We start from the raw sequence: 27582 nt of genomic DNA, 5'->3' as shown, positions 1-27582 counted from the left end.
AAAATGTCTGGAAGTAACCAAAATGGCAATTTAACTTCTGTTCACCAAATCACAAAACACCAACATCCACACTTTCAAAGACAATGTGAGATCACAATATTTGTTACAAATCAAAATATACATTACACTTTCCTTCTGATGGCATATCCAAATCGTGTTTACTCACAGACAGATGCACCTAAATCGCCAGGATTGCTATAATCCTTTGATAGTTAAGCAGAGAGAGTGTTCGCTGTGGTCTTGCATTACAGCCGAGCTGTTTTCCGGGTGTTACCGTGTAGTTTTCAAGGGAGATACAAAAATCGTTTGTAAAGAAGTCTTCTAATATTTGTGGGTTTAGGTTTTTCTCCATCTGCTTCCCCTACTTGTTTTAATCCCCTTGGAGGAGTGGGTGAGATGATGCCTAAACGTCGTATTATTATTCCTTTTTAAGGAAGAGATTGTTTGCGCTGTCGAGTGAAATATTAAATAGTAATTGAACAAGAAGTTTACACTTAATTAGGACTTTGAGACGAGTAATCATTTCAGCTCTTGATTAAATCATCCCCTAAAGTTTTTCCAAACTTTTCGGGTTGGTCAGGATCTCTCTTGCCAGTCGCCACGTTTGTTTGGCAGCGTTTTCCAGAGCCGAGTGAGGTTTGCCTTGAAACAGATCTAAGTTCGGTAGGAAGTAGTGGGGACACCGCCGGCACTGCAGGCAGGAGATGAGTTGCAGCAAAATCCCGTTCAGCCGATCGCCCAGGCAAGACTCGTCCCAGTCCGACTCCCGGGGATGCTTTTCACACTCGTAGGAAACCAGAGTCTTCATGTGGTAATTGTTGAGGGGCTGGCCCGGCAGTTCGAGGTGCCGGTCCCGTAAGGTTTTGAGGATGGAGAGGCATTTCTTTCTACAACCCCCCATCTGCAGTCTGTTCTCCGCTTCCGCGAACTGCAGCACCCAGGCGTCGCTCTCGGCCGAGCTCTGCTTGCCGGCCAGGGAGTGGCACTCCTTGGACAAGAGATTGAACCCTTCCGCTTTGACCTCCGCCACCCGGTTGGGTCCCGGCCAGGGGATGTGGGGAAGTGGCCAGTGGGCAGCACTCCTCGGCCAGATCCCGGTGCATTTAAAAGCCGGGGTGATCTGCACCACGTACCTATCTCGGATTCTCAGTTTCACTTCGCTGGTGTCTGCCACCATCTTTACCACATCCCTGTAGCTACATTTGTCTACCGCCTGAGCCACCAGCGTCTGAAATCTGGACCGGATTTTGCGCGCCGAGAGATAGCCGGAGGCGGTAATGAATTCCACCCAGAGGGACATGCTCCTTTTGCGCCCGTCGCTCAACTTCAGCACCGCGCAGCCGGGCAGCGAGCCGTCGTCCACGAAGTTGAACACCCCCATTTGGTTCAGATAAAGCACCACCTCAAATTCGGTGGGGGAGATGACCTCCAGGCCCTCGTAGCGATTGTCCATCTCGTTGAGGGAGCTAATGAACCGGGGCTCCTGCACTTCCACTTCCTTCAGTACGTCGGAAACTACTTTGCAGACTTCCCGGATCGTTTTGGCAATGGCAGCTTTCCTGGCTTGGCATTTTTCATTGTAGTATTTATTCAGATGGTAGACCAGCTTGGCCTGCGCCGCGATCATGTTGGGGCAGAGATCCGGATTGTACACCGGAGTCTCGCAGTAAGCTGTGGGATCCAATGCGGCTGCTAGAGCTGGAGCCAACTTCGGTGCAGAAACGGGCCGCGGAGCTCAGAAATGTACCCAAAGTGTCTTTCCGACGTGCTGCAGCGCTGGTTTCCCTGCTGCTGCTGCTGCTGCTGCTGCTTTTCCCTTCGAGCCCAGCCGGTCTGAAAGATTGTTCTCCCCCCACCCCACCCCCCAACACACACACACACTCTCTCTCTCTTCCTCTTTTAAAGAATCCTCGTGTGAGAGAGACGCATGGAGAGATCACCTTCTCCGTAATAAAAACAAAAGTTGCGCTGAGACCCAGCAAAGCTCTTCCAGTAGTCAAAATAATCACCCCTTTCCGTATTTATTTACGCTTTCCCGTAATCATTGTGTGTGCAGGACTGTTAATCAGATGGAGGAAAAGTGTGCTGGGTGTGTGGCGGGGTGAGTGTGCGTGTGTATATGTCAGAAGAAGCTGCTGTTGGTTTGTCTAAGAGCCCAGATGCACTCGTGTGGAAATTATAAAGGCAGGGCCAGGCAGGCGGGCGGCCAATCGCCACTGGGCTCGTCACGACAGCCTCCTTCAGCTCCAGCCCGGCTAATTAATCCCCCCTCGTGGATATAGGCACACTCACTAAAGGTAGGAGGTTGCTGCGGGCAGAAAACCACCCAGGCCACCTAGGCAGTTTGGAAATCAAGAGGAATCTCTCAGCTTTGGTATTACTTGAAGCATATTGATGTTTTGAAAAGACTTGGCAAAGTGGCTCTCTTCCGTGCTGAAAACCCTGCTTGTCTTTTTACCGCTGAAATGCAAATACAGGTGTATTAATGGTCATCCATCAGTTAGTGAACTAGACGGGGTTTTCTGAAACAAAGTCACTAACTTGCATTTAGAGTGAGATAATTAATGTCCGCTAATCCTCAGGATCTTTTTAAGTGCAGGTCGAAAGTTTGCTCTTTCATGCACAGACTGCTGGCTTATGGAAGTCGGCTTTAGATGGAGTGATACCTGTGTGATGTTCTCATTGTGGATGTTCCTGTGTGTTAGAATGTTTTTTAAGAAAACGTTATGCAGGTAGTGTGCTCTTTTTTAAAACCTGTTTTTTCCTCATTTGCACTTTTTTAATGGAACCTGAAAATTATTGCTGAGTGTGTTAGATATTTTCTATCTCAGTTTAAGTTAGGATGTTTTTTTAAAATGTGTAATATATCCCTTCCCTCCATCTGCAGTCCTCTTTGCACTTTGGTAGACCTGCCCAGCATTACAAGCAGGATACTAAACTGTATATGCACTTGTAGAAATATTTGCAAAATATATTATCTCCAGGATTGAGAGATTATTTTAGTGTGCTTTCATACTGGGGGGGGGCTGAATTCATGAAATTCAGGAGAGACCATATCTCTACTTACAGATAATTATCCTGAAAGTTCGAAGGTTTAGGGCTCCTGGGTTGTTTACACATGTATTAATTAAGGATGTATTGCCTATCTTAAGTGTCCTCAGTGGTGACCTGACTGTAGACTTCTAACTTTATAGTATTTCAAATGATTTTGATTAAGGGAAAATGGTTAATATTTTCAAAGAAAATTAATTTACAGTCCCCTAGGGTTTTTGTGTATTTAAACATAATTTTGGAAAAATTCGAAAGAAATAACATTTCTAAAGTTTGGAACCTTAAAACTGGAGGGGCAGATGGGTTTATGTAGAACATTGTCTGGTGGCACCAATTGTGTCCTACATGTACAGGAAACTAAAGAAATACTACTTAGGGGTTATGTAGTGGTTTTAAAACCTAAATGGATTTTTAATTGCCTACCTTTAATTTAGGTGCTCTCTATTTCAAATTAAGAATATTTCCAGCGAAATCCTTTAAATCCGGGTAACAGGTTCGTAGGCACTTTCTTTCAGAGCCATTTTTAGCAAGCTCTTGTTCAGGGCTCCCACTTTATACTCAAGTTTTGGGTTTGTTTTGTGCTGTCGTTTGTGGGTTTTTGTTGGTTTTTGTGGGGTTTTTCGGTTCTTGGGATTTCGCTTGTTTCGCGCAGGTACAGCATCACATAGCCACCTTTTTTTTTACTTTCTCCTTATCCAAAAGGGCTAGATTCCGATTTAGCTTAAAATAGTACATTCCATTTGGGGCGCGTAGCATCCATCTACTCTGTTCCCCCGAGAACCTTCCATTCCTTTAAGAGCAAGGACTAGCAGCACCCGAAAAGCCCCTCCCCACTTCGCCTGCGTCGCGGGTGAACGCACTGCTACTTTTTGGCAGTAGGAAGAGGAGGAAGAGGATGCAAATCAGAGCCGCAGGACCGCGGCCGCGACGGCGAAGGAGACCTGCAGTGGTCTCTGGGGAAACGCCACCTCTGCCCTCACCCAGCTCGGGTCCCCGAAGGCCACCCGCTCGCCACCTCTCTTCCGCTGCCCCGCACTCCCGGCCCTCCCGCCTTCCTCTCCCTGCTCGCTGTCCCATAGGCACTACTGGTGCTTGCGGCTCATTTTAAAACCGTGCTTGGTGTGGCGGCTTTCTCCACGTCTGCTCCACGCTGTGCCCACGCACCCCTCAGCCCTGGCCGCAGCCGAGCCCGGCGCTGCTTCGTCGCACGCCGCGGTCCCCGAGCCCTGGCACTCTCCCTCGGGTTCAGGCCAGAGATGCTCGGCCCTGGTCTTCTTGTGCCACCTGCAAACACCTCGTTTGCCGAGGACGTGAAGCAGCCGGGGAGTCGGAGGCCCCGGGGCTGTTCGAGGGGTTGGTGGCGCGGCCGCCCCAGTGGGTCTAACACGAGGGACGCGGGCCCGCGAGGGGCGCCGGCCGGGCCGCCCTGGAGCCAGGCGCGCAGGTGGCGCATCTTCGGGACTCACTGTGTGGCTTAATTGAGTTAAAGCGAAGCTAAACACCGAGGCACTTTGTGCAAACTAATTGGTGCAACCGGGGCCTTTTCTCTAACGATTTGCACTTTGAGAAAGAAGAATGCATAGTGAGAAAAGGACCAAGAAACTCATTAGTTCCAGAGTGTTCCAGGAAAGTGAAGTCATTGGATTTCAAGGGCGCCAGGACTGTGTTTTCTGAGCTGCTTCCTTAAGCAGCCGTCCTCTCCGGAGCTGATAGTGATTTACACAACGTAGGATGCACCCGTCCGCCGTTATCTCTGTGGGTGAACTGGGCGCCCTAGAATAATACTCCAGTGCAAGTGCAAGTGCTGTTGCAGCACAGTGATTTTCTGTGGCACTGAGCACGTGCAATGAATTGCCTTCTGTAGCTGAATCCTTGCAGTGACCTTAGGCACCCCTCATTGTTGGACGGAAAATTATTCTGAGTGTGTGGAAAGGAATTAAAAATAATACTGTATTTTTTGTGTAACTCAACCTCTTTAAATCTAGGTTTAGGAGATAGATTTGTTCTCGGGGAGCAACTTATTTAACTATTTTATAGTGTATTTATTTGAAATATAATTTGACCTATCAAAGTACAAACTTACTTCAAAAAGTTCGTGGAAAAATAGAATTAAAAGATAATACGAATTTTTCTGTGAACTTTTTGAAGACCATATTTCATACGATTATGTAATACATAGAGATGGCTAAAATGCATTTATTTACTTAAGTGAAAACTATTTTATAAAAGAACTCTATTTATGTTATTTATTTATTTTTTGCTATTAATGTAATCTCAGTACTAGAATAAAAGCTTGTGTGTCCCGTGCTTTAGGATGTAAATGCTTAATTGTTTTCAGTGGTATGCATGCAGGCATCCTCGACATGAGCTAATAATAGAATGATAATTGAAGAAAACTGACCTAAATGAAGGGCAGAAAAACTCCAAGAAGCTCATGATTTGGTGCTAGTTTGAGATGCTTACATTTGAATGGTATTTAGAATTTTAAGGTCTAACTAATTTCATTCATTTAGTTTACAAGGCAGCCTTGATTTAAAATGTATTGGTTAAAATTTTGTCAAAAAAAAAAAAAACCACAAGCACATAATTATCATAAATGTTAGCAGTTTTAATTACTATAAAATAATTAAATATTGTGATCCTTAACACTTCAAAGCATTCAAAATAACAATGGCAAAACAACTTTTCATGAAGTACTATCTCATAACTTATCCCCCCTTCTGTAGACCTGCTTACGTATATAGTATGTACAAAGTAGTACATAAATAGTCTTATTGGGTTTAAAGAAAAACTCTGTTATGTTGAGAAATGCAGGTATGCAAGGTTTATGTGTTTTTTAAAAACCCTAATTTAAATTTGAACTGCATGTTCATAAATTTCACCAGTTGTAACCTTCCATCTGGAAAAAGGTATGTGCTAGAGGATATGCATACACGTTAAGTGCTCACATACATATTGTTTTGTGTGTTTTCATTATCTTCTGGCTGCTAGTCTATTCACAAGTATTCATGAATTTAAAGTTTTATTTTTTTAAATATGTGCTTATTATCCGGGGAGATAAAAAGAATATGAAGTTGAGTTTATTAAATTATTTATCCTTACTGTTGGAGTGGCTTTGAAGGCTCATTGTTCGCATCTGATTTCTTTTCCCCCTCTTTTTTTTTTTTTTTTATGCACCCAGGCTATTTCAACTGTTTCATTCTGCCAGACACAATATATTTCTTTTTTTACACTCGAGAAATTAAAGACAGATATTTGTGCAGTGTTTTCTTTATGTGTCACATTAAATAAAGTAAAATAGGTGGAGTTTTTCGGGTAATCTAACTTGATGGCATCTATACCTTTCTTCCTGTTGTGACTCTTGGTATAAGAACACTTGAAACAAAATAGTTTGAAAGCTTTAAAGGTTTTGTGATTTCTTAAAATACTTATTTCATGTTTTAATATCAGTCTTATTACAAAGTCAAGCAAAGAATTGAGGTCACCGTTGGCACAATTCAGAACCTATTTTATTTCTTCAACTAGAGCATCTCGAGAATTGTGGTTTTTAAAAATTATTTATTCTTCACTTGAATGATAAGGCCATTTCTTCAGTTTTCTTCATCACCCTACTATATAATCATATAATCACATTTGTAGTGACAAGTACTTTTTTCCTACAATGTTGCTTAGTAAACTTGATATTGGTGATAATAGGTGTTGAAAAGAAAAGTAACTTTGTGATTAAAGATGGAAGTTGGAGGTATTCCTTACAAGAATTACCAGCACTGCATGGTTTGCAGACTTGAAGTAATGCTGGATAACTCTGGCCAAAACCTTTCTTTTGGTAGACAAGGAAATTTAAAGCCTGGCTTCTTTACATAATCATCTCAGTTTCCTCACTTCATTTGAAAGTATAAACAGAGGTACAGGATATTTTAAGTTGTATCTATAAACTGAAAAATAAAATTGGGGGAAGGTTGTCAACCAAAAGAATTTCTTGTTGCTCAGAATAAATTGTGATCTCTAACCTTTTCCAAACATTTAAGGACAATAGGATTAGTTATTCATTTACTGAGTATTATGGAAGAAATACTGATTCCAATATTCTAGTTCCTCACAGACTCTTCAGAAAGTCACTGTTATCTTTCTAATGGGTAAAACTAAAATTATTGTTAGATTTCAGCTTAAATTTTTCATTTGGTTATTATAGAAATATTCAGACAATAAATGGGCTCACATGATTCTTTTCTATATGAATATATAAAAGCTATTTATTCTTTAGCACATAACTTACATTGATTTATATGTATTTGTGAATATGACTATATCCTTAATGTCCTTAGTATGCTACATTTTTATTGCACTTAGAGAAAACCGGAATCAGATGTGATTAGTGTCTGTTAATCTGTACATCTGCAGTGGGTCAGCCAGAACTGCGTTGCTCTCATTACTGTTCCATACTGTATGTGATTAAGCCACTGAAAATACTCAACATGACCTTGAGACTAGAATATGGTACATAGATAATCAACTTTCAGTGATTGCATGTCTAAAATAACCTTTCCTATTTCTAATTTATAGTTTTCAAGCTTATTTTTTAATGAACAAAGCAATTCCTCTAAACTAGGATTTATTTTTTAATGATCAGTAACTGAAATAATAATTTAAAAGGATAATTACATCAAATAAAAAGCGATTAGCTCCTATTATGTATATTATATGCAGTAAAATAAGTGGTTTATAGACAAAGAAGGAAATTAGTTTAGAAATGGGAATTTCATTTCTATATTTACATAAAGGTATAGAGATTATAATAAACATTATCTGAAAATAGACCACCTATGTAATATTTCATTTCCACATACGTATGATTATTTTCACTATTCTAATAATATACATTTTAGCATACCAGTGTGTACTATTTCTTGAAGGCACTATCCTTTATATGATTTGTCAAAAATATCAAGTCAAAAGTAGTACTACTGATTGGTTCATACTTTGAAATCTACATACCCATTTTATCTAACTATCTAGATCAAATTAGAAGCATGAAGAGCATAGTTTGTAAGATATAGTGCTTCCAGTAAAAAATTAGGAACGCAGTGATATAGAAAGTATGGCTTCATTTTTATGTGAAATCTCTCTTTTTTTTAAGGTAAGTTTATTGATGAATAATTTGCATACAGTACTATTCCATCCTATGATTTTCCATATGAATGTGCCATTCTGTGAATTCTGACAAATGTGTACAGTCACATAACCTCCACCACAGATGTAGAACATTTTCATTGCAACAAAAATGTTTCCTCATACCCCTATTTTATTTTTTTAATTTGTAAATTTTATGATTAATTTATAAATGTCTAGGTGTTTTAGTTTTATATCAAAAATCTTTAGACTATAAACACCATTATTTATTCGCCAGAATTTACTATTTTAGCATGCTTCTAAGTTAGGACCAGTTTCAATCAGAGAGCACCAAAGCAGGGGCAAAGTATAATATGGTGTTTCAGATAAGGTTATGATTTTTGTTTTATGTAAAAGTAGTTTAATATATGTGACTAATTAATAGTTGGTAAAAGATTCACTTTTCAAAGCAACTGCTAATATTTGTTATCCTAACATGAATGTATGTGCTAGATTTATGAATATAGTTTATAGTTTGCACATCAAAATATGTAGTAACGGGTTCTTTATATATTAGCAACATTTAAGACATCTGCAATGTTACTAGCTCTGTGGCACTAGAGAAAGAAATCTCAAGATCTCTCAGTTTTTATATTTTGCTTTATGTTTTCAGTAAATTAATTCTTCCTGTGAGTGGTGGGGGATGAGGCTAAGGAGTTTATTAGAGCTAATATTAATTAATATATGCACAATTTTGGAAGATATGTTTCTAATCTTAATTTTGTATAAATATACATTGTCACTTAAATTTAGATGGTTACAAATACTCTAAACAAAGAAGTATTGAACTGTAGGAGTGCAGACATTTTCATTGATATTGATGCTCTTTCATGTATTTTGACTTTTTACAACTTGGAATAGTTCAACTAGTCTTTTATTTCTTCTCCCAAGATATATAAAATATTTAAATACTTTCTGTTTTATGTTTTTATTTGGCAATTACAATAGAAATTTTAATTATGCATGCATACAGGCCTATTAAGAAAGAAGTTATTGTTCCTTAATAATCATAAACCATTTTTACTAAATATACTCTTTTTATGCTTTGCAAAATACCCATGAATGCAGGCTGTATACACACACACACGCACGCACGTACGCACGCACCTCCAGTGTTTTAAATAGTGAAAGATTGAATTGGTCTCTGTACTTTTTTTTATGTTAACCTGTTAAAAAGAAACAGCTACTAAATATAAGATTTTTGTTGCCACTAGGAAGTAATATCACATCTACAAGATTGTTCTATAATATCCTTTAACAGTTTTCAGTACCTTAAGAGATTGCAACTCAATAGATTTTTTAAAATAAGTAGAAATTCCAACAGTATTTATCCAGTCACATATACTACAGCAGTTTTGAATGTCAGAAGCTTTTAATTGTAAAATTGACAGTTTACATATTGCTAGCCATTTTGTCCACAGAAATAAAAAGATATTGCTTAAATATTCAGTACATTAATAAATATGCATATACATAAAAAACACCTTCACTAATTTAAATTGTTCTTAACTTTTTTGCAACAAACCAAGGTTAAATTTTTTACAACCTTAACCTGTATTTGATAAGCAAAATGCATAATTTATTGGGAGGAAAAAATGGGGTTTTGGGGGTTTTGTTTTTTTTACCTAGCAAATTCAGTTCTTCATTTGTTTTGCTCTCCACGCTGCATTAACACAGTTTTCCCCTGTGTGCATCTGCCAGTGTACAATTTAGCCACGGGCATCTGTAGACCTTGTGGTGATCAGTATTGCAGGCAAAAGCCATATGTGTTTAAATAAAAAAAAAACTCTTTATTTCATTTGCTGTTTTAACTGGATGGATAACTTTTGTGCCTCAAGACAGAAGAAGAAAAAATACAGAAATAATTAATTGCCTCTATTCTTGAGGCAGTTTCATTTCACCCTCCAATATGGAATGCTTGTCAGCTTTCCTGATAAATGACTGCATGTATTTGCATAGATTTTACATTAACACAAAAATTAGTTTTATTTGTGGAAAACTAGTTTACATAATAATATAAAATCTAGTGTTATTGATTATGTTTCCAAGCATTGATGACTTTAGAGGGATTGTAGCATTCTAAATTTTCAACAGTTTGATCAACCTATTTCTTAATTTAAACTTTCTTTTTATTAATATAGTTTTGCATTAACAAGATATAGAAACATATTTATAAAATTTTAAAATTTTTAAAATTCTTTTCTAGACATATTAACCACAAGTGTTTCAGACCCATAGTTAGTAGCACTCATTTGGTAAAAGATTCTGATTTTAAACTTTTGCCAAGGAATATTTTTAAATACTTATTACCAATTACATACACTTTAAACAAGTGGAGGACTACACCTGTGTGAACGATTATAATTTTCATATTCATGTTATCAAAACGATGGATGCTATATTGAGTATGTGCAGTTGTGCTCTTTCCTGGTAATTTATGCATTATCTACAACCAAATTTAAAATATATCTAAAAACTACTCTCTCCATCTTCAACCTATTTCCTTGAATATACTTAATCGATCACCATAACCCAGCCCTGAAAAAAACACTCTCCTGGAGCTGTTTGGGTGGTGAAAACAATTCTACCTCTCTAAGTGGCAGGCAGTAGATGTTTATTCATACTCTAATCTGGCATCTTGTTGTCTAGAGGCAACCTGCTAATTATGTGCTATCATTGTATTATCCATGTTATGGAAAATTCAAATATGTTCACTGCTGTTAGTTACATCACAAAGCTTTTCATAAAATATACTTGATCCTCAAACGCACTATACTAATGGCAACCTAAACCAAGAGTGCCTCTGCCACTTCTTGATTCTGGGACACCCTGGGTGCCAGCTGTCACAGCTCAGCTAATGATGACAAATGCCCCTCTCTATGCAGATTGCAGAGCTTGCAGGCTGCTATGAAAGGCAACCAGATTACGTTTCTTTAGATAGTAACTTAACCTTTTAAACTCATGTCAGAATGAAATGATCAGCTGTGATATTTTCAATATCTGTATCTTAAAAACAAAAATCAGAACAATAGTCAAATAACACTCCATTTTTAAAATTTTCAATATTTGTGTGATTTGCAGTGCTTTACCTTGAATGCTGTAATATTCTTAAATGAGAAACTCTAGGTAAGATATACTGCACAACCACTCTACAGTGTATATTTGAACTCTGCATATAAATTAGGTAGTACGAATGAGTGAGAAAATTATGTAGATTGTTTAGGCCAAAAACTAGGCTGGTGAAATATTTAAGGAAAATATATTCTTTTTTCTTTTCACCTGAATGGTAAAGCCTCTAGTCTCCCACTGTATATATAAACCCAGACTGTTCCAAATAAGTGGTTATATTATTTCTTTAAAACTTGGTGGATTATTCCAAAATGATTTAGAGTTTAATTGTTGCTAATCATTGTTTTCTCTGAGTATTTTTAAACTTGAGCCTTTGTTTTAAGTTCTTAATTTGTTCTATAGAAGTTTGTTATTATATTATGATACATATACCTATGTAGATTATTCAAAACAATAATGAACACCATTAACAATAATGTAATGCAGGAGTATAAATTACCTATTAACTGAGATAATGCTTTATGAATGCAGCATTCTTTTCTTTTCTTTTTTTTTTTTTTTTTTGAGGCTGGCTGGTATGGGGATCCAAACCCGTGACCTTGAGGTTATAAGGCTGCACTCTAACCAACTGAGCTAGCCAGCCAGACCGCAACATCACTTTCAATTTACAAAAGACTTATATGCATTAGTTAATTTGATATTTAATTCTATGCATTGGGAGAAATGGGTGATAAGAAATGGGACCAATACTTAATGAGTGTTTAATCTCATTTAATCTTCTCAACAAATATTAGCTCCTACTTACAAATAAAGAGACTGAAGTTTAGAAAGGTTAAGTGCCTTACCATGGGTCACACAAGTAATTGCAGGGCCAGATCTGTCTGCTCTTAGCACGACAATATGTAGAGTGTATATTGTGGAGACATGTATGAGGGTAATTCAAAGAGTTCATGGAAAAATAGAATTAAAAGATAACACAAATCTTCCCATGAACTTTTTGAAGTACCCTGGATTGCATGTATGTGCTGTCTGTACCCAGATATAATTTGAAGCAACTGCTACTACAATATGTGTTATTCCTAAAAGAAATGTACAGGCTTATGTTTACATTAAGAATATGATTGATGAGTTTAAAAGATCAGGTTCTTTACAGGAAACTTTTAATTAAGTAAATATTGAGATACTTTTTATGTTATGAATTTTAATTTTATTAGTATAATTATTAATTTATCACAAGGGATAAACTTGTCTATGAAAGATATATGCTGTTTAAAGAATATCGAATTGGATCAAATCACATAAGAACCACTTTGTTGTAAAACCTGTTAAGATTAACGGGATATACCTTTATAAAAATGTGAAGAGAAACAATTACTTCAACAATTGCCTGGGCGAATTATCAATATTTACTTTTCTTTTATAAAGGTTTATCCATATAGTTTTTGCTCAGTGATATCAATAAGCTATACAAGCCACAATACTTTATATCTTTCAGTTCAAGACACATTGAAAATTTCCTTGTATCATAAATTTAAATGCAGTCATTTCCAAGAAAACTGTGTGAGCCTATACAAGCCACAATACTTTATATCTTTCAGTTCAAGACACATTGAAAATTTCCTTGTATCGTAAATTTAAATGCAGTCATTTCCAAGAAAACTGTGTGAGCACCAATTATTTTTCCTTAGTAAATTGTTCTTTGGATCAGATACTGCAATATAAGGATTTTTTTCGGTGATACATCTGATTATGTTAAGACTCTATATGTACTGTCATTATAGAATTCTACTTATAATTACTAATCAGCACTAATGCTTAACAGGTATTTCACTGTATACAAAAATTATATCAAACTTACAGTAAATAGTTTATTTAAATATATCATGAAATTAGTATCAGGAGGAGGAAACTAACTCTGCCGTATAAGTAGACATTTTATATTAGGGCAGGAAAGAACTCTGAAGGAGAGTCCAGTGCAGCGCTCCTCGTGACTGCCTGCATCTTCTCTACATCATTACCAGCAGTGGTCATCTAACCTCTAGTTTTATCTCCATTCATGAGAAACTTCTTACCTACCCAGATAACTAGTTGCACTTACAAAGTTCTAATTGTTAGAAAGCTCTTCCTAATAATAAGCCAAAATCTTTCTCCTTGAAACTTTCACCTTTTGGTTCCTATTTTTCCTTCTGTGTAGTCTTATCCCTTTAACAGAAATAAGCCCTTTAAATTCAATATTTGAGATACCAAATTGAATATACTTTGACCTTTCAGCCATTATGCCAAAAAGCATATTTGAAGTCATTTGCCATTTAGGACTCATTCTGGTAGATGATTTTCTTTGAGTATCATGCCTAGAATTTATTACTCCCAGAATAGATTGTGAATGTAGAGAGGGCTCTATTAAGTAAAACATAGTCATGTTGGCTTTGGGGGAGGTATCCCCACTACCCTGTTGACAAATTCTGTGTGTCATCAAATATCATTTGTTTAAACATGTGTTACTGGGGTCTTGAGTACATAACTTTTTTATTTATCCAACTCATTATATCTTGCTATTTTTAGATTTTGTTTTCATGATTTGACTTGTAGTAATTATTTGACTTATTATTATTTCGAATAAGAATCAACAGACATAACAGTTCTTTCTAAAAATGTGTCACAGGCTACATGTAGAACATCCATAGCAAAAGAGAATTTAACTTCAATGAGTTTAATGTTTTTGCCCTGCCTAGATACAGAAAGAGGCTGATCCACTTAATAAGACCTGTGGGTAGATTAAGTTCACTACATGTTCCACAGCCATTGTGCAGATTTTTGCCAAATGTTTAAAATCCTAATATTAGTTTCCCATGGTTTTATCAAAATATATAAATAATATTCTCCATTTGGGATAAAGCATATATTTTATATATTTTGACATTTGTCAGTTTTGCTTTGTCAATACATTTTATATCTACAAATGGAATCTACAGGTTTTCCACATGCTTGATCAATGCACAGAAAAGCTAATAAGATGCAATTTATGTCTTCCTAGGGTCTATAGACTATTCCAGGATTCATTTACATATGGATCCATTAATATTTCAACCTTTTGACAATAACAATGGTTTCTAAATCATTTAGCGTGAGCAGAGGTAAATATCTTTTTAAAGTGATATATTTAATAAGTTGAAGTCAACATGAAAGCTTCTTATTAAGCTAAAGTGGTCTCACCATGAGGACCTCCTCTGCTCTATTAATTTCTTTGAGTGCAATGCCTAAACTGAATATTCAGTATTGCAGAGTGAACTGGTGAATGTAGAGCAAAGAGACCTCTATTAAGTAATGAATATATTGTTGGAAAAATACGTTTGAGGATTAAGTAGTAAAAGGTAACCAATATTAAGTCAGTAATTAATAAAATACAAAATATAGAACTGGTAAAATTTGTTAATATTGAGTTCTTATTATGTGCCAGATATTGTCCCAAGTTCTTTATCTACTTTCATGGCCTCAACAACACTTATGAGGTAAATACTGCTGCTCTCATTTTATTGTTAAAAAACTGAGACACAAAGAAGTCAAGTAATTCCTACAACTTTACAAAGCTAGGAGTGTACAGAGTTGAAATTTCTTCCATGCCAGCTGGCCCCAGACTCCAGAGCCCACTTTCTTAATCACGACATTAAGCTTAACCTCTTCACGTTTGTCTTCAGATCTGTGAAATAGATCATAATAATATCTACATCACAGGGTTGTTGCACAGATTAAATAAAAACACATAAAAAGCTTAGAAGATTTTTTAACTTGTATTACCCAAGACAACAGTAACCAGCAGGACTAGGATTAAAACCCAGCATTTTCTGTCTCTAGACCCCTAAGCTTATCTGGCACAATGCTTAGGTGAATATTTGGTGAATGAAGAATTACATAAGTATTTTCTATCCTGTCCTTCCCAGTAGAAGATTTACTTAATTTTGCTGATTATTTTGATAGCATACAGCAGGTACTCAATGCTTGTTGAATGAGTGAGTGATTTTTTTATCCTGTACTCACCAATAAAATTTATTTCTATGCATTGATCACCCTCAAGTTTATCTCTCTACCCAAGACCCTGCCCCTCAACTCCAAGCTCATATATCCAGCAGTCGCCTCCACATCTTCTCACATATGTAAGATGCTTTTCAAACTTATATTCAAACTGAGCACCTGCTTTCTAACCCAAACCTGCTCCTCCTGCAGTCCTCCATACCTCGATTATTGGCAACTCCTTTCTTCCAGTTGCTTAGGCCAACAACTTGGCTGTCATCTTTTACTCTTCTCTTGCCTTTATCCCCATATCCAAATCATCCACAAGTTCTCCAAAATCTGACCACCTCTCACCAACTTTACAGCTCCCATCCTTGGCAAGCCTTCATCACCTCTTATGTGTACTACTAGTTTTCTGAGAGGTGTCCTGGCTTCCTTCCTTATCCTCTTTCTGCCATACCCCGTATACTCTTTCCTTAATGTACCAGCCAATGGCTTAATGGCTTCTCATCTCACAGCAAAAGTCTAAATCCTTAATATGACCTGTTAGCCCTCACAATAGGCACCTTCTCAACCCCCTTACCCTTCTGACCTCATCACCTGCTACTGTCACTATTGCTGCGTCTTCACCAAGCACATTGGCACCCACTAACTTTAGAGCCTATGTACTTGCTGGTTCCTCTATGTAGAACTCTTTGTGCCTAGTATCTACATGACTTTTTCCCTCACCTCCTGCAGGTGTTTGCCATATCTAAAATTGCAATACGTCCTCATCTGGACTCTCTCTATCCCCATTCCCTGCCTTCTTTTTTTCCACTACCACTTATTACTGTCTAACATATGTTTTTTACTTATTTATCATGTTTAATGTGTCGCTGTGATTCCAATCTAAGCTCTTAATGAAGGCAAGGATTTTTGTCTTAATTGCAGAATACCCAAAATCTAAAACAGTGCTTGGCTCATAATGAGTGCTCAATAGATATCTGTTTGAATAAAGGAAGGAAGAAAGGGAGAGAGGGAAGGAGGGAAGGAATGAAGGCAAGGATTTTTGTCTTAATTGCAGAATACCCAAAATCTAAAACAGTGCTTGGCTTATAATGAGTGCTCAATAGATATCTGTTTGAATAAAGGAAGGAAGAAAGGGAGAGAGGGAAGGAGGGAAGGAGAGATGATAGGAAACAAGGAAGGAATGAAAGCAGGTAATTAATTCTACTGAGAATTATGTTGGTAATAATGGAAACTATAATTAAAGATTATTGTAACCTCTTAATTGACAAATCTTAACAGCTTTCTTACACTGTTGACATCCTCTTATTTGAAAGTTTCTTCTCGTCAAAAGGAATACTGTTAGCTATTGAATTCTGTGCAAGACCCTGTGCTAAGAACTTTATGTTTGCAACAAGTGGTTGAGAGGGATTTTTACTCTGGCCCCAGAATTCACATCTGGGACCCACAGCCGAGAGCAAAGACCCATACAATATCCCATCTTCTAAAGAGCTAAAAACAACTGGGGCTAGACAATGGAGCGTACATGCTAGTGGGAAGACACTAAGTTAGCAAATAAATATATAATCAAGTAAACAAATATATTACATGTAATGTGCTATGAAGGGTAGGAATTACTATCTCTCTTTTGGAGATAAGAAAACTGAAGTTTAGAAAAGTTACTTAAGGTCTTCTAGCTGGAGCTGAGACTTGAAATCATTCTTAATGACCTCAACATCGATACACTTAACCATTATGCTCTACTCTAAATCCATTCATTATCCTATTTTGCTTCATACCTCATTGATTTTCACATTAATGTGACACCTTTTTCTCTTTCTTCTGTAGCCCTCTAAATATGAGTATACTGTTGAGCTGTTTCTCATTTTTTGATTATACAGTTTGAATTATCATCACTGTGTAGATGTGTCACAAATCTACACCTGCAATCCTGACCTCACTGCTAAGTCTTTATCATTCATTTTATACCGCCTAGTAGGCATTTTCCAAATTGATGCTGCTGTTCTCTTTATGTTGTACCTCCATCTCACATAGAAGTCAAAAGCTTTTCTTGAGGTGTGCTATCTCGTATTTCTCCCCTCATTTCTGTCATTGACTTGAGTCATTGTTAGCATTCCAAAGACTTGACATCTTAGTCATTATTGATCCCTCTCATGCCCTTTGCTCCTTCTCTACTACCCAAGTCTTGTGGGTTCTCATTTTTTCCTACTATCTTTCACATGTGTTCTTGTCACACCCACCACCATCACCCTAGTTCAGGTCTTTATCACCTCTACTTTATCACCAGTACCATGGCTTCCTGTTTCTTTCTCTTTTCTAGTTTATCATAAAGAAAGTTGCTGGATTGACTTTCCCGCAGAACACTTCTATCATGTTACTCCCTGTTCAGAAACCATAGATGGACTCCCAATTTGGAAGGAAAGTGAAGATGAAATGAAGGAGGAATAGAGGAAGGGAGAGAGGGAAAGAAGAAGGGAGGGAGAAAGGGAAAAAAGCCTCCTCTGGTATTCAAACACTTCACTATCTGGCCAGAACACACCATAATGTTCCAGTATGGACATCCATCCCTGCAGTATCTACTATAGATTGATTATTTTCCAAGCACAACTCTTTTTTGAGGGGTAGGGTGGGTTGGCTGGCTGGTACAGGGATCCAAACTCTTGACCTTGCTGTTACAACACCGTGCTCCAAGTGAGCTGACCAGACAGCCCCACACACAACTCTTAATGTTTCTTTCCCTCCCTGCCTTTTTACCTCTTACTCTTCAGCTATCAGAATAGCATTCCTTCCTTAAGGTCAAATTTATCCTCTCCATGATTTTCCTAATGTGAATGGTCTTTCCTGTTCAATAATATTATGTTACTTGGCTTCTGTACTGTTGATATAGTGTAGTTGAACGCTATTTAAAAAGTTATTTAAATATAAATATCTTTTGTTCCCAAAATGGGTCGAGAATTTCTGGATAATAGGAAAATTTTATCCTTCTTTTTATCTTTACCCTAAAATGCATAGGACTATACACATAATAGATTATATTAGCCCATTTTCTTTTGCTTATAACAGAATACCTTAAAACTGGGTAATTAATATAGAAACATAATTTATTTCTTACAGTTTTGGAGACAAAGAAGTCCAAGAGGAGTGCACCTGGTGAGGGCCTCCTCCTTGGAGGAGACTCTCTACAGAGTGCCAAGGTAATACAGGGCTTCACATGGCCAGGGGAGCAAAAGTGTGCAGTAACATGCTCACGTACTCTCCTCATAAAGCCACTAGTGCCACCCCTGTGATAACCCATTAATACATGAACGGATTAATCAGTGCATGAGGGCAGAGCCCTCGTGATCCAGTCACCTCCCAAAGACGCCACCTGTCAATATTGCCACAGTGGGGACCAAGCTTTCACATGAGCTTTGGAGGGGACAGATATTCAGACCATAGCATAGATGATCTATACGTAATTGTTCAGTGAAAAAACTTATCCTAATATGAGGTATCAAAAATGGAGGAGGAAGATTTGGGCAGGTTTAGTGACTACAAGTAAAACTGATAACAATGATCATAGTAGCCATTTCTTCTGTAGACTGATCACAAATAAATTTGAAAAACTACCTTTTGTGAATTATATTTCATATAACAGTACTATAATAGTATAACATTTGAGCCCATTGAACAAACTGATTGGCTTCTATTTCCTTTCCTGGTAATTATTAAAAATCAAAAGTTGGTAAGTATGTTGAGGTTCTACACAGCTATCTCAAGCTGTCATTGTTACCATAGTGTCATAAAACTGAACAATGAAGCAATTCCTGGGTCTATTTCCTGCCTTATATGGCCACAAGTGGCAGTTATGAACCTTATTTTATCATTAGATAGATTCTTCCCTGAAAATTCATATAGTCGCCTCTCTCATATAGTTGCCTTTCAGGTAGAGGTTATATGCTATATAGTTATATTAGTTAGCACAATGCATGAGAATAGAAACAGAAAGAGAAAAAATGCTCAATAAATGTTTGCTGATAGGAAACATTTTCTTTTTTCTTTTTCTCCAATTACTTAGTATTTAGCTCACCAAATTGTAGCTCATCAACACAATTCATATGTCTTCATTCAGAGGAATTTAGAGAGATTTGAAATAAATTTCCAATACTCTAATGTCCATGAATTATGAAATCTCCAGCATCAAAAGTGTGTAAGCAGTGTTTGAAAATTATAGTTATAATCACCTGGCTGCTGGTGGCAAGTGGATATCACACATTGGCGTGAACATAGAACTTCCTGGCTTGCACTGCTCCTAGTTGTATCTGTACAGAATGCAATAAAAAATGTAGTTGTCATGCTTTGTAAACATCAGCTCAGGAATATGAGAAAACACTCTTTTGAAATTTCTTGCAGGGGGCTCAGACAAAGAGCTTCTTACTCATTCAATTATCAGATACTTATTGAGCATCTCCTGTGCTCTCCACTATACCCTGGTGAAACCATTCCTGCCTTCAAGAGCTTTCAGGCCAGTAAGGGATTGCAAACAACTGAGAACGCAATTACAATTCAATGAGCTAAATACTCAGTAATTGGAGAAAAAGAAATTACAGTGTTCATAAAGGAGGAGCATCTAAACACAATCCAAGAAACTTTTTTTAATGAAAAACCCAAAGACTTCGTATACTGGTCCTATCAGCAAACATTTATTGAGCGTATTTTTTTCTCTTTCTTTTTCTATTCTCATGCATTGTGCTAACTAATATAACTATATAGTATATAGCCTCTACCTGAAGGGTGACTATATGAGAAAGGTAGAGAAATCATGAAGAGTGTTTGAATACATCTAAGAGGACTCTCACGTTTCTGACTGGGATACAGAAGCTCTACCAATTGAGATACAGAAATATTGGAGCAAGAACAGGTTTTCTGGGGAGATGATGAATTCACCCTTAATCACTGAAATATAGGTTATCCAGGTAGAAAAGTCAAGAAGACAGCTAAATATATCACCCTTAATCACTGAAATATAGGTTATCCAGGTAGAAAAGTCAAGAAGACTCTGAAGCTTAGGAGAAAGATCTGGGATTCATCATAAAATTTCTGTAGTTAGAAGCATGAGAGAACAGGAAAGAGGCCAGTAGACAATGTAGAATAAGAAAAAGTACAAGGACATTATTCCAGGGAATACCAACAGAGGAATATGATCGGGGGGGAGGGGGAATGAAAAGGAATGTTCAGAGAAGTAAGGAGGAAAACTAACAGGTGTTTTAATAAAAAGCTAGGGGACAACAGTTCAGCTACCACATAGAGTTCAAATAACATGGTGAGTTGTCTCTCCACATCAGTGTCAGTGGAATTGTAGAGACAGAAGACAGATCACCATTGTGATTGAAGAATAAGTCGGAGGTGAAAAGTGAAGTGTGGAATACACTTTCAAGAAAAGTAGATATAAAGAAAATGCAAGAGATATTGTGGCAATTATGTAGTGATGCAAGATAAATTTTAAGAGATATTTGAACATATTTAGGGCATAGGGAAAGGATCAATGGAGGAGAGATTAAAATTAAAATGGAGTGCTAATTCATGGAGGTCTATTTCCAAGACCTACAGAAGGAAATGATATAATTTTCTTGAGGCTACAGACAATGGAGAGATGGTTTTTTTCCTTGAAGATACACTCTCCACAATTATTAGTATCGCATTTTACTTATTGTATTCCATACATAATAATGACAATGGAGAGTGAGGTTTTGGTCTGGGATAGACAGGTGGCAGTCTGAAAATAGAGCAGGAAGAACCTGTTCAATTGTGGAAGGTAATTGTGTATAGAAATAGGTTTGTAGATGGCAGTTTAAAAAGCTGGTGGAGTGTATGACTGGGCCTTAATTTTCTCATCAGTAAAAGCACTGGGCTTAGGTAAGGGTTTGAGGATGTTTAAACTACCACTGAAAGAATAGGAGGTAACAATGCTGATTAAAAACAAGTAAAAGGATTGAAGAAGAACACTTAAGACCTACCATGATGAAAACCACGAATGGAGTCAATTTACATATCGCCAAAATTATTGATATCATTCAGCCATGCAAATGTGGAAGAGGGGAGAAACTAAATTACAGAATATGTCGAGGGATGAGGATTTGTGGAGATGTTATAGGAGAAGGATATGGGTGTGAAAGAACTAAAGGTTCTTCTATGAGGGATTAGACTGATAGATTACTGGCTTCAAACTGGAGGGACGAAAGTGGAGTCAGGTCGATGAACTGGAAGAAAATGGAATGATGAACAAACTGGAATTTTGAAATATGGTAGGTTGCCATATTTAGCATATATATATATATATATATATAACAGGGCCTCCAGTTAAATTTGAATTTCTGGGCTGGCCCGGTGGCGCACTAGAGAGTGCGCCGCTTGGGAGCACGGCTGCCCTCCCGCCGAGGGTTCGGATCCCATGTGGAGACCGGTTCCCGCTCACTGGCTGAGCGCGGTGCGGACGCAACACCGAGGGTTGTGATCCCGTTGCCGGTCCCCGGTATGGGCACAACACCGAGGGTTGCGATCCCGTTACCGGTCAGTAAAAAAGACAAAAAGGAAAAAATAAATAAATAAATAAATTTGTATTTCTGATAAACAATGACGTGTTTATCTGAAATTCAAATTCAACCAGGAATCCCATGCTTTATCTGGCAACTCTTAATGAAGGTGAAGAATAGAGGTAGTAAAAATTCTAAATAGATGAGTGAATCAGGTAGCTTCAACATAGCAGGCAGAACAGATCATGAAGCAGAATGTGGCCATAGATCGGCATAGACTGCTGGAGTTCAAAGTCAAGGAATTTTAAGATTAAGGTACAGAATAGCTTGTCTATATGAATTCCGAATTCTCCAAAAGTGATGATAAGATTTGGAGTGAAGAGAGGAAGAAGAACCTTTGGGAAACAAGAACTGTGAAGAATAGAATGAGTGATGTTCAGTGAACAGCGAGGAAAACAGTGAGTCTCCAGAAAAAGGGCTGGAGAAGGCTGGCCGGGATATTGAAAGTGCAAAGACAGCTTCGTAAAATCATTTGTAGTCTAATGCTTGAATACTTTTGAGATATTTAATAAAACTGTTTTATCATCAACATCTGATGATGGTACTGGAGTTTATTTAAATTTATTCCTAAAGCCAGAAAAATCATAGGCTCTTTTAGAAGACCCTGATATTGTATATGAAAATATTTTTAGTGATCAGCTCAAGTGTTAATCCACTTGATATATCTGTTTCCAAACTACAAAAGTGTCTCTCACAATATTTTGGTAGGAGTTAGTCATATCTGTTTTATTTGAATCACTTGGCTAAGATCAAGTGTAATATATGTTTTATTTGAGATATGTAAAACTGCCAAAAATACTTTTCCTTTAAGTGTTTTTTTTTTATCATATGACCTTCTTTAGTTTCACAGTCTAGTGAGATAAGACCTTTACTAAGAATCAGAAAGTTCGTATTCTAGGGCTTGCTGTTTTTTTTAATAAACTTTTTTTTAATATGATCTTTATTAATAGGCTGAGTTTCTTGCTCTATATAATTTACTTTTCCTTTAAGTGTTTTTTTTTTATCATATGACCTTCTTTAGTTTCACAGTCTAGTGAAATAAGACCTTTACTAAGAATCAGAAAGTTCGGATTCTAGGGCTTGCTGTTTTTTTTAATAAACTTTTTTTTAATATGATTTTTATTAATAGGCTGAGTTTCTTGCTCTATATAATGAGAACATTGGAACAGATGATTTCTAAACCCTCTTCTACCCATCCCTTTCTAAAATCATTCCATTTGCTGAATTTATTTAACTTTGAGGTCAGTGCAGAATATCAGCAGTTTTACCTTTAAAAAGGTGTATTTCAGCATATGCAGCTGAAATATACATTCCTGAAAAGTTAGCAGTAAATCATATTTTGTGATTTGTATTATACTTAAATATATATTTGAGTTTATTCTTCAAAGTACCCTTACAATGAATCTTTAAAAAACAAATTATAGTTTTATAACTTTAATTTGTTTATAATATATAATTGTAAACTTAAACCTTTGTAATTAAATATTTTTAAAAACAAAATTCTATATATTTGTCTCTATGTAACTTTAGAAAAGATATAATAAATATGATTAAGAGGAAAACAAACCAGTGATAATTAAGAAATTGGAAAGTAATTAATCACCCTAATGAATTTATGAGTTCAGGGTACTAAAATAACTTATAGGTTTAGGAGAACCAATCATTGTTGAGGAATTACAGAGAAATTGAGATATGTTAGAAGACTAGATAAGGGCAAAATATTGGGAAATTTTGTACTTGTCACCCCCTTGTTCAACATTGTTAACAAAGACGTGATGGAGATATAGGGGAAAAATTCAAGTCTACCTCAAATACTTTGGGTAAGCAATAAGATCTAAATTTTTAATGTCTATATTCAGATAGATTAAAACATATATTTTAAGCCCTAGAGCAACTTCTAAAAAAAATAAATATAGGTTAAAAATCATTAGAGTAGAGGGATTCCAATGCTACACTGGAAAATATTCACTTAATGCAAAACAAGTAAAGGAAGAGTAGATGAACAAAAAAGAAATGAAAGTTAGAGAAAACAAAAAGCAAAATGGCAGATGTAAATCCAACCATATTAATAACAACATTAAATGTGAATCCAATCAAAACCCAAAGCTGTCAAACTGAATTAGAACAAGATCCAGCTACGTGCTCTCTACATACAACCATATGCTGTCAACTGTATGCTTTAATCCAGTTTAGATTCAAAGATACAAATAGGTTGAAAATAAAAGGATGAAAAAATATATGCCATACAAACAGCAACCATAAAAGAGTTAAAAGTTAGGGTGGCTACACTAATATTAGATGAAATAAATTTTTACAGTAAAAAAGTGTCACTAGATATAAATAGGGACATTTTATGATAATAAAAGGATTAATCCACCAGGAAGATATAAAAATTATAAATGCATGTGCACCTAACAACAAAGCCCAGTGTACTGACATTGGCAAAAACTGACAGAATTGAAAGGAGAAATATACAGTTCTTCCACAAGAGTTGGAGATGTCATTACCCCACTTTCGATAATGGATAGAATAACTAGACAGAAGACTAATTATGTAGAAGACTCAAACAATGGTATAAACCAACCAGATCTAAAACACATCTATAAAACCTCCACCACACAACAGACGAATTCTTCTCTATTGCACATGGAACATTCTCCAGGATAAACCATATGCCAGGCCATAAAACAAGCCTCAATAAATTTAAAATGATTGAATTAATACAGAAAGTTTTTTTCTGACACAATGGAATTAAATTAAAAATCAATCTACAGGTAACACAAACTGAATTAGCAAATACTTATTATAAATTAATATAAATACTTATTAAATTAATATAAATACTTATTATAAAGTAGCAAATGATAGGCAAGGTTTGTAAATGATATAGAAACCATGTTATGTGACTTTAAAGAACTGAGGCTAGTTGAGCCTACTAAAGAGCCCAAGGGTGGTAGAGATGAGAGTATGATTGGACATAATAGTTTTCTCTAAAATGCCTGTCCTTTATAATAAGGAGTATATTTATACGTGATCTTCCAGAGAACACAAGTTAGACCAATGGATGGGAATTGCAGCACAAGATAAGGAAGAATATTCTAACAGCACTTTCTTTTTTTTTTTTTTTGTCTTTTCTGTGACCGGCAAGGGGATCGCAACCCTTGGCATGGTGTCGCCCACACCGCGCTCAGCCAGTGAGCGCACCAGCCGTTCCTATATAGGATCCAAACCCACGGCGGGAGCATCACTGCGCTCCCAGCACTGCACTCTCCCCAGTGCACCACGGGCTCAGCCCATTCTAACAGCACTTTCTAATAAGGTATAGGCAGTATTGTACTTTCATACACTGTGTCCCTTAAAATGTATTTTTAAAGTCCCACAGAGGAAAGTCAAGCAATAATTTATAATAGTTGTTTTAAAGAGGGTTTTATTCCCAGAAACCTAAAAAATTGCAAAATATATAATTTCTGCAAGAATGACTTTTCTCAAAAGATCAAGGAGAAGCCTTAGTCACAGAAGCTTGGTATGCAGGCAGCTTCTGTCCCTCCCAGGACTGGAGCCAGAACTTAGAACCTGATTTAGCCCATCTCACATCTCTCAACAAAATAATGCTTCCAAACCCACAACAAATTTAACAAACTTCTAAATAAATTCTTGCACAGGGCCAGCCCGGTGGCGCACTGGAGAGTGCGCCACTTGGGAGCGCGGCGGCGCTCCCGCTGAGGGTTCGGATCCCATGTGGAGATCGGTTCCTGCTCACTGGCTGAGCACAGTGTGGACGCAACACCGAGGGTTGCGATCCTGTTGCCGGTCAGTAAAAAAGACAAAAAGGAAAAAAATAAATAAAAAATAAAATAAATAAATAAATTCTTGCACAGCTTCCTTATGTTTTGAAACTTTTGCTTAACTTTATCAAACCAATCCTTAATTACCTGAATTTCTAGAGAATCACAGAGCAAGCGTTGTCCCAAGTCTATGTTTCAGTCATACAAACCTTGAATTAGTCAAATAGCTTATTCAGACGTTTAGGGGGTGTTAAAATAGAGTCTGCAATAATGTAGAGTGTACGAAAATTAAGGGTATGATCCCAGTCCATGATCACCTCCAATAAGTTATCTCATAGTGAATAATGCCACTCAAAGTGATCCACTCAGAACCTGAAGAAACTTCTATGGGGAAACTGAAGAAGTGATCCTACTGTGTATGATTTCATGTACACACATGCAAACGTGGACTAAAAAATATAAATCTGTTTTGCCAGACATTCATAACTTCTATATTTCTCTGCTTTAATACAATGTTTTTATTACTCAAAAGAGTGGAATTTTCAAAAAGATTTTAATAACAAAAATCGTTTCATTTGCTACATCCTCCCAGAATATAAATTACACTGTTGGAGTAAGTTAGGCATATTATTTTATATCCTGGAACTTCACTCAGCATATTATTCTTTCTTCTAATGAACTAATTGATATCCTTAGAGTGCTGAAAAAGTTAGCATTCAGATCGTCTGGTTTACCTATAAGAGGTTAATTTACATATCAGGAAGATCTGTATAAATCTGGTACAGCATCTTTCAGTCATTTCTCTGTTTTAGAACTACTGATTTATCGATTTAGATAGCATCCTAAAGTACAGAAGTGAGAAAGATATGGTATATTATCTCTTTTACTGATGGGCAAAACAAGAAATCTAAACTCTTACAAGTATCTAGGAGACTTCAGATTATCTATTTATAATCTTATCTAATATCACATAAGTAAATATTTTTATGTATTTTCATAAATTTTCTACCAAATGTTTAAAGAGAGGTCTGTTTAGAATAAAATTCACTTGAAATGAATATTTATGTTTATGGCTTATTAGATTTTCTTTGTAAGACTGGCTTTGTAAGACTTTTACCTTGAATGTGTTGTTTTATTTTTTTGTACTCTTTCTCCCAAACACAGTTTTTATTTTAGAAGCAAAATTATTTAATGATAGATTCATAACATTGGAGATCTTACCATATTTTGATTTGTTCAAAAGCTCTATTCTTTAAAGGTCATATAAATCAAATCTCTTAAAGGAAATACGTTGGAGATGCTTAGTGGACATTTTCCTAAGCACTAAGAATTACTTGCTTATAAGGATATTTTACTGTTTATTGTATGAGTTACATATCTAACCCTATAACATCTGTCTTCTAAAGAACGTCCTTCCTGGGTAGAAAACCTTACATTGCTGATCTTGTCTTTTATGTGTCCAGTAAGAATTACCCACATACCTTTCATGAGGTGTGGCAAATAATTGATAATTACTACTCAGTTTCTTCTTCCGCAGGCAAAGTCGGTTCCTATCTAGTACCTAGAGCAAGGGGGCGGAAGGCAAGAGTCCTCTGGTATCAGTGCCTGCTGGAATAAGACACAGTAACAAATCACTACTATACCACATGTAGACATCATCGTTTGTTTTAGAGATGGTTGTGGCAATACTAAATAATGAAATATTTTTCGTAAAGCACTAGAACAGGAATTACACTTAACACTTTATAAAAACCTTCTTCAGGATAATTTGAAGATGCTCAAAAAAAAAGTACCCCAATCTTTTTAATAAATTGTACTTTTCTTCTTAACTGTTTAACTTATGCAAATGCACCCTGAAGATAATTTGATTTAAATCTGAATCTTCATAAGAAAATTTATACTAAAAATGCTAAAATTATATT

At 36.5% G+C, this 27582-nt stretch overlaps 2 protein-coding genes across 2 annotated transcripts in view; one reads left to right on the top strand and one right to left on the bottom strand.

The window, feature by feature from the left end:
• The window catches only part of NBEA (neurobeachin), a 438994-nt gene that overhangs the window by 228151 nt on the left and 183261 nt on the right, over positions 1-27582 (top strand). The gene's annotated exons all lie outside the window — the stretch shown is intronic.
• Positions 386-1781, bottom strand: MAB21L1 (mab-21-like 1 (C. elegans)). The gene has a single exon (XM_008575127.1). The coding sequence runs from the start codon at positions 1625-1627 to the stop codon at positions 548-550; it is 1080 nt and encodes a 359-aa protein (XP_008573349.1). The 5' UTR covers positions 1628-1781; the 3' UTR covers positions 386-547.

Source organism: Galeopterus variegatus, unplaced genomic scaffold, assembly GCF_000696425.1.
Source record: "Galeopterus variegatus unplaced genomic scaffold, G_variegatus-3.0.2 Scaffold1141, whole genome shotgun sequence".
NCBI lineage: Eukaryota > Metazoa > Chordata > Mammalia > Dermoptera > Cynocephalidae > Galeopterus > Galeopterus variegatus.
The sequence above is the reverse complement of the archived record's forward strand: the minus strand, read 5'-3'. Positions and strand labels throughout refer to the sequence as shown.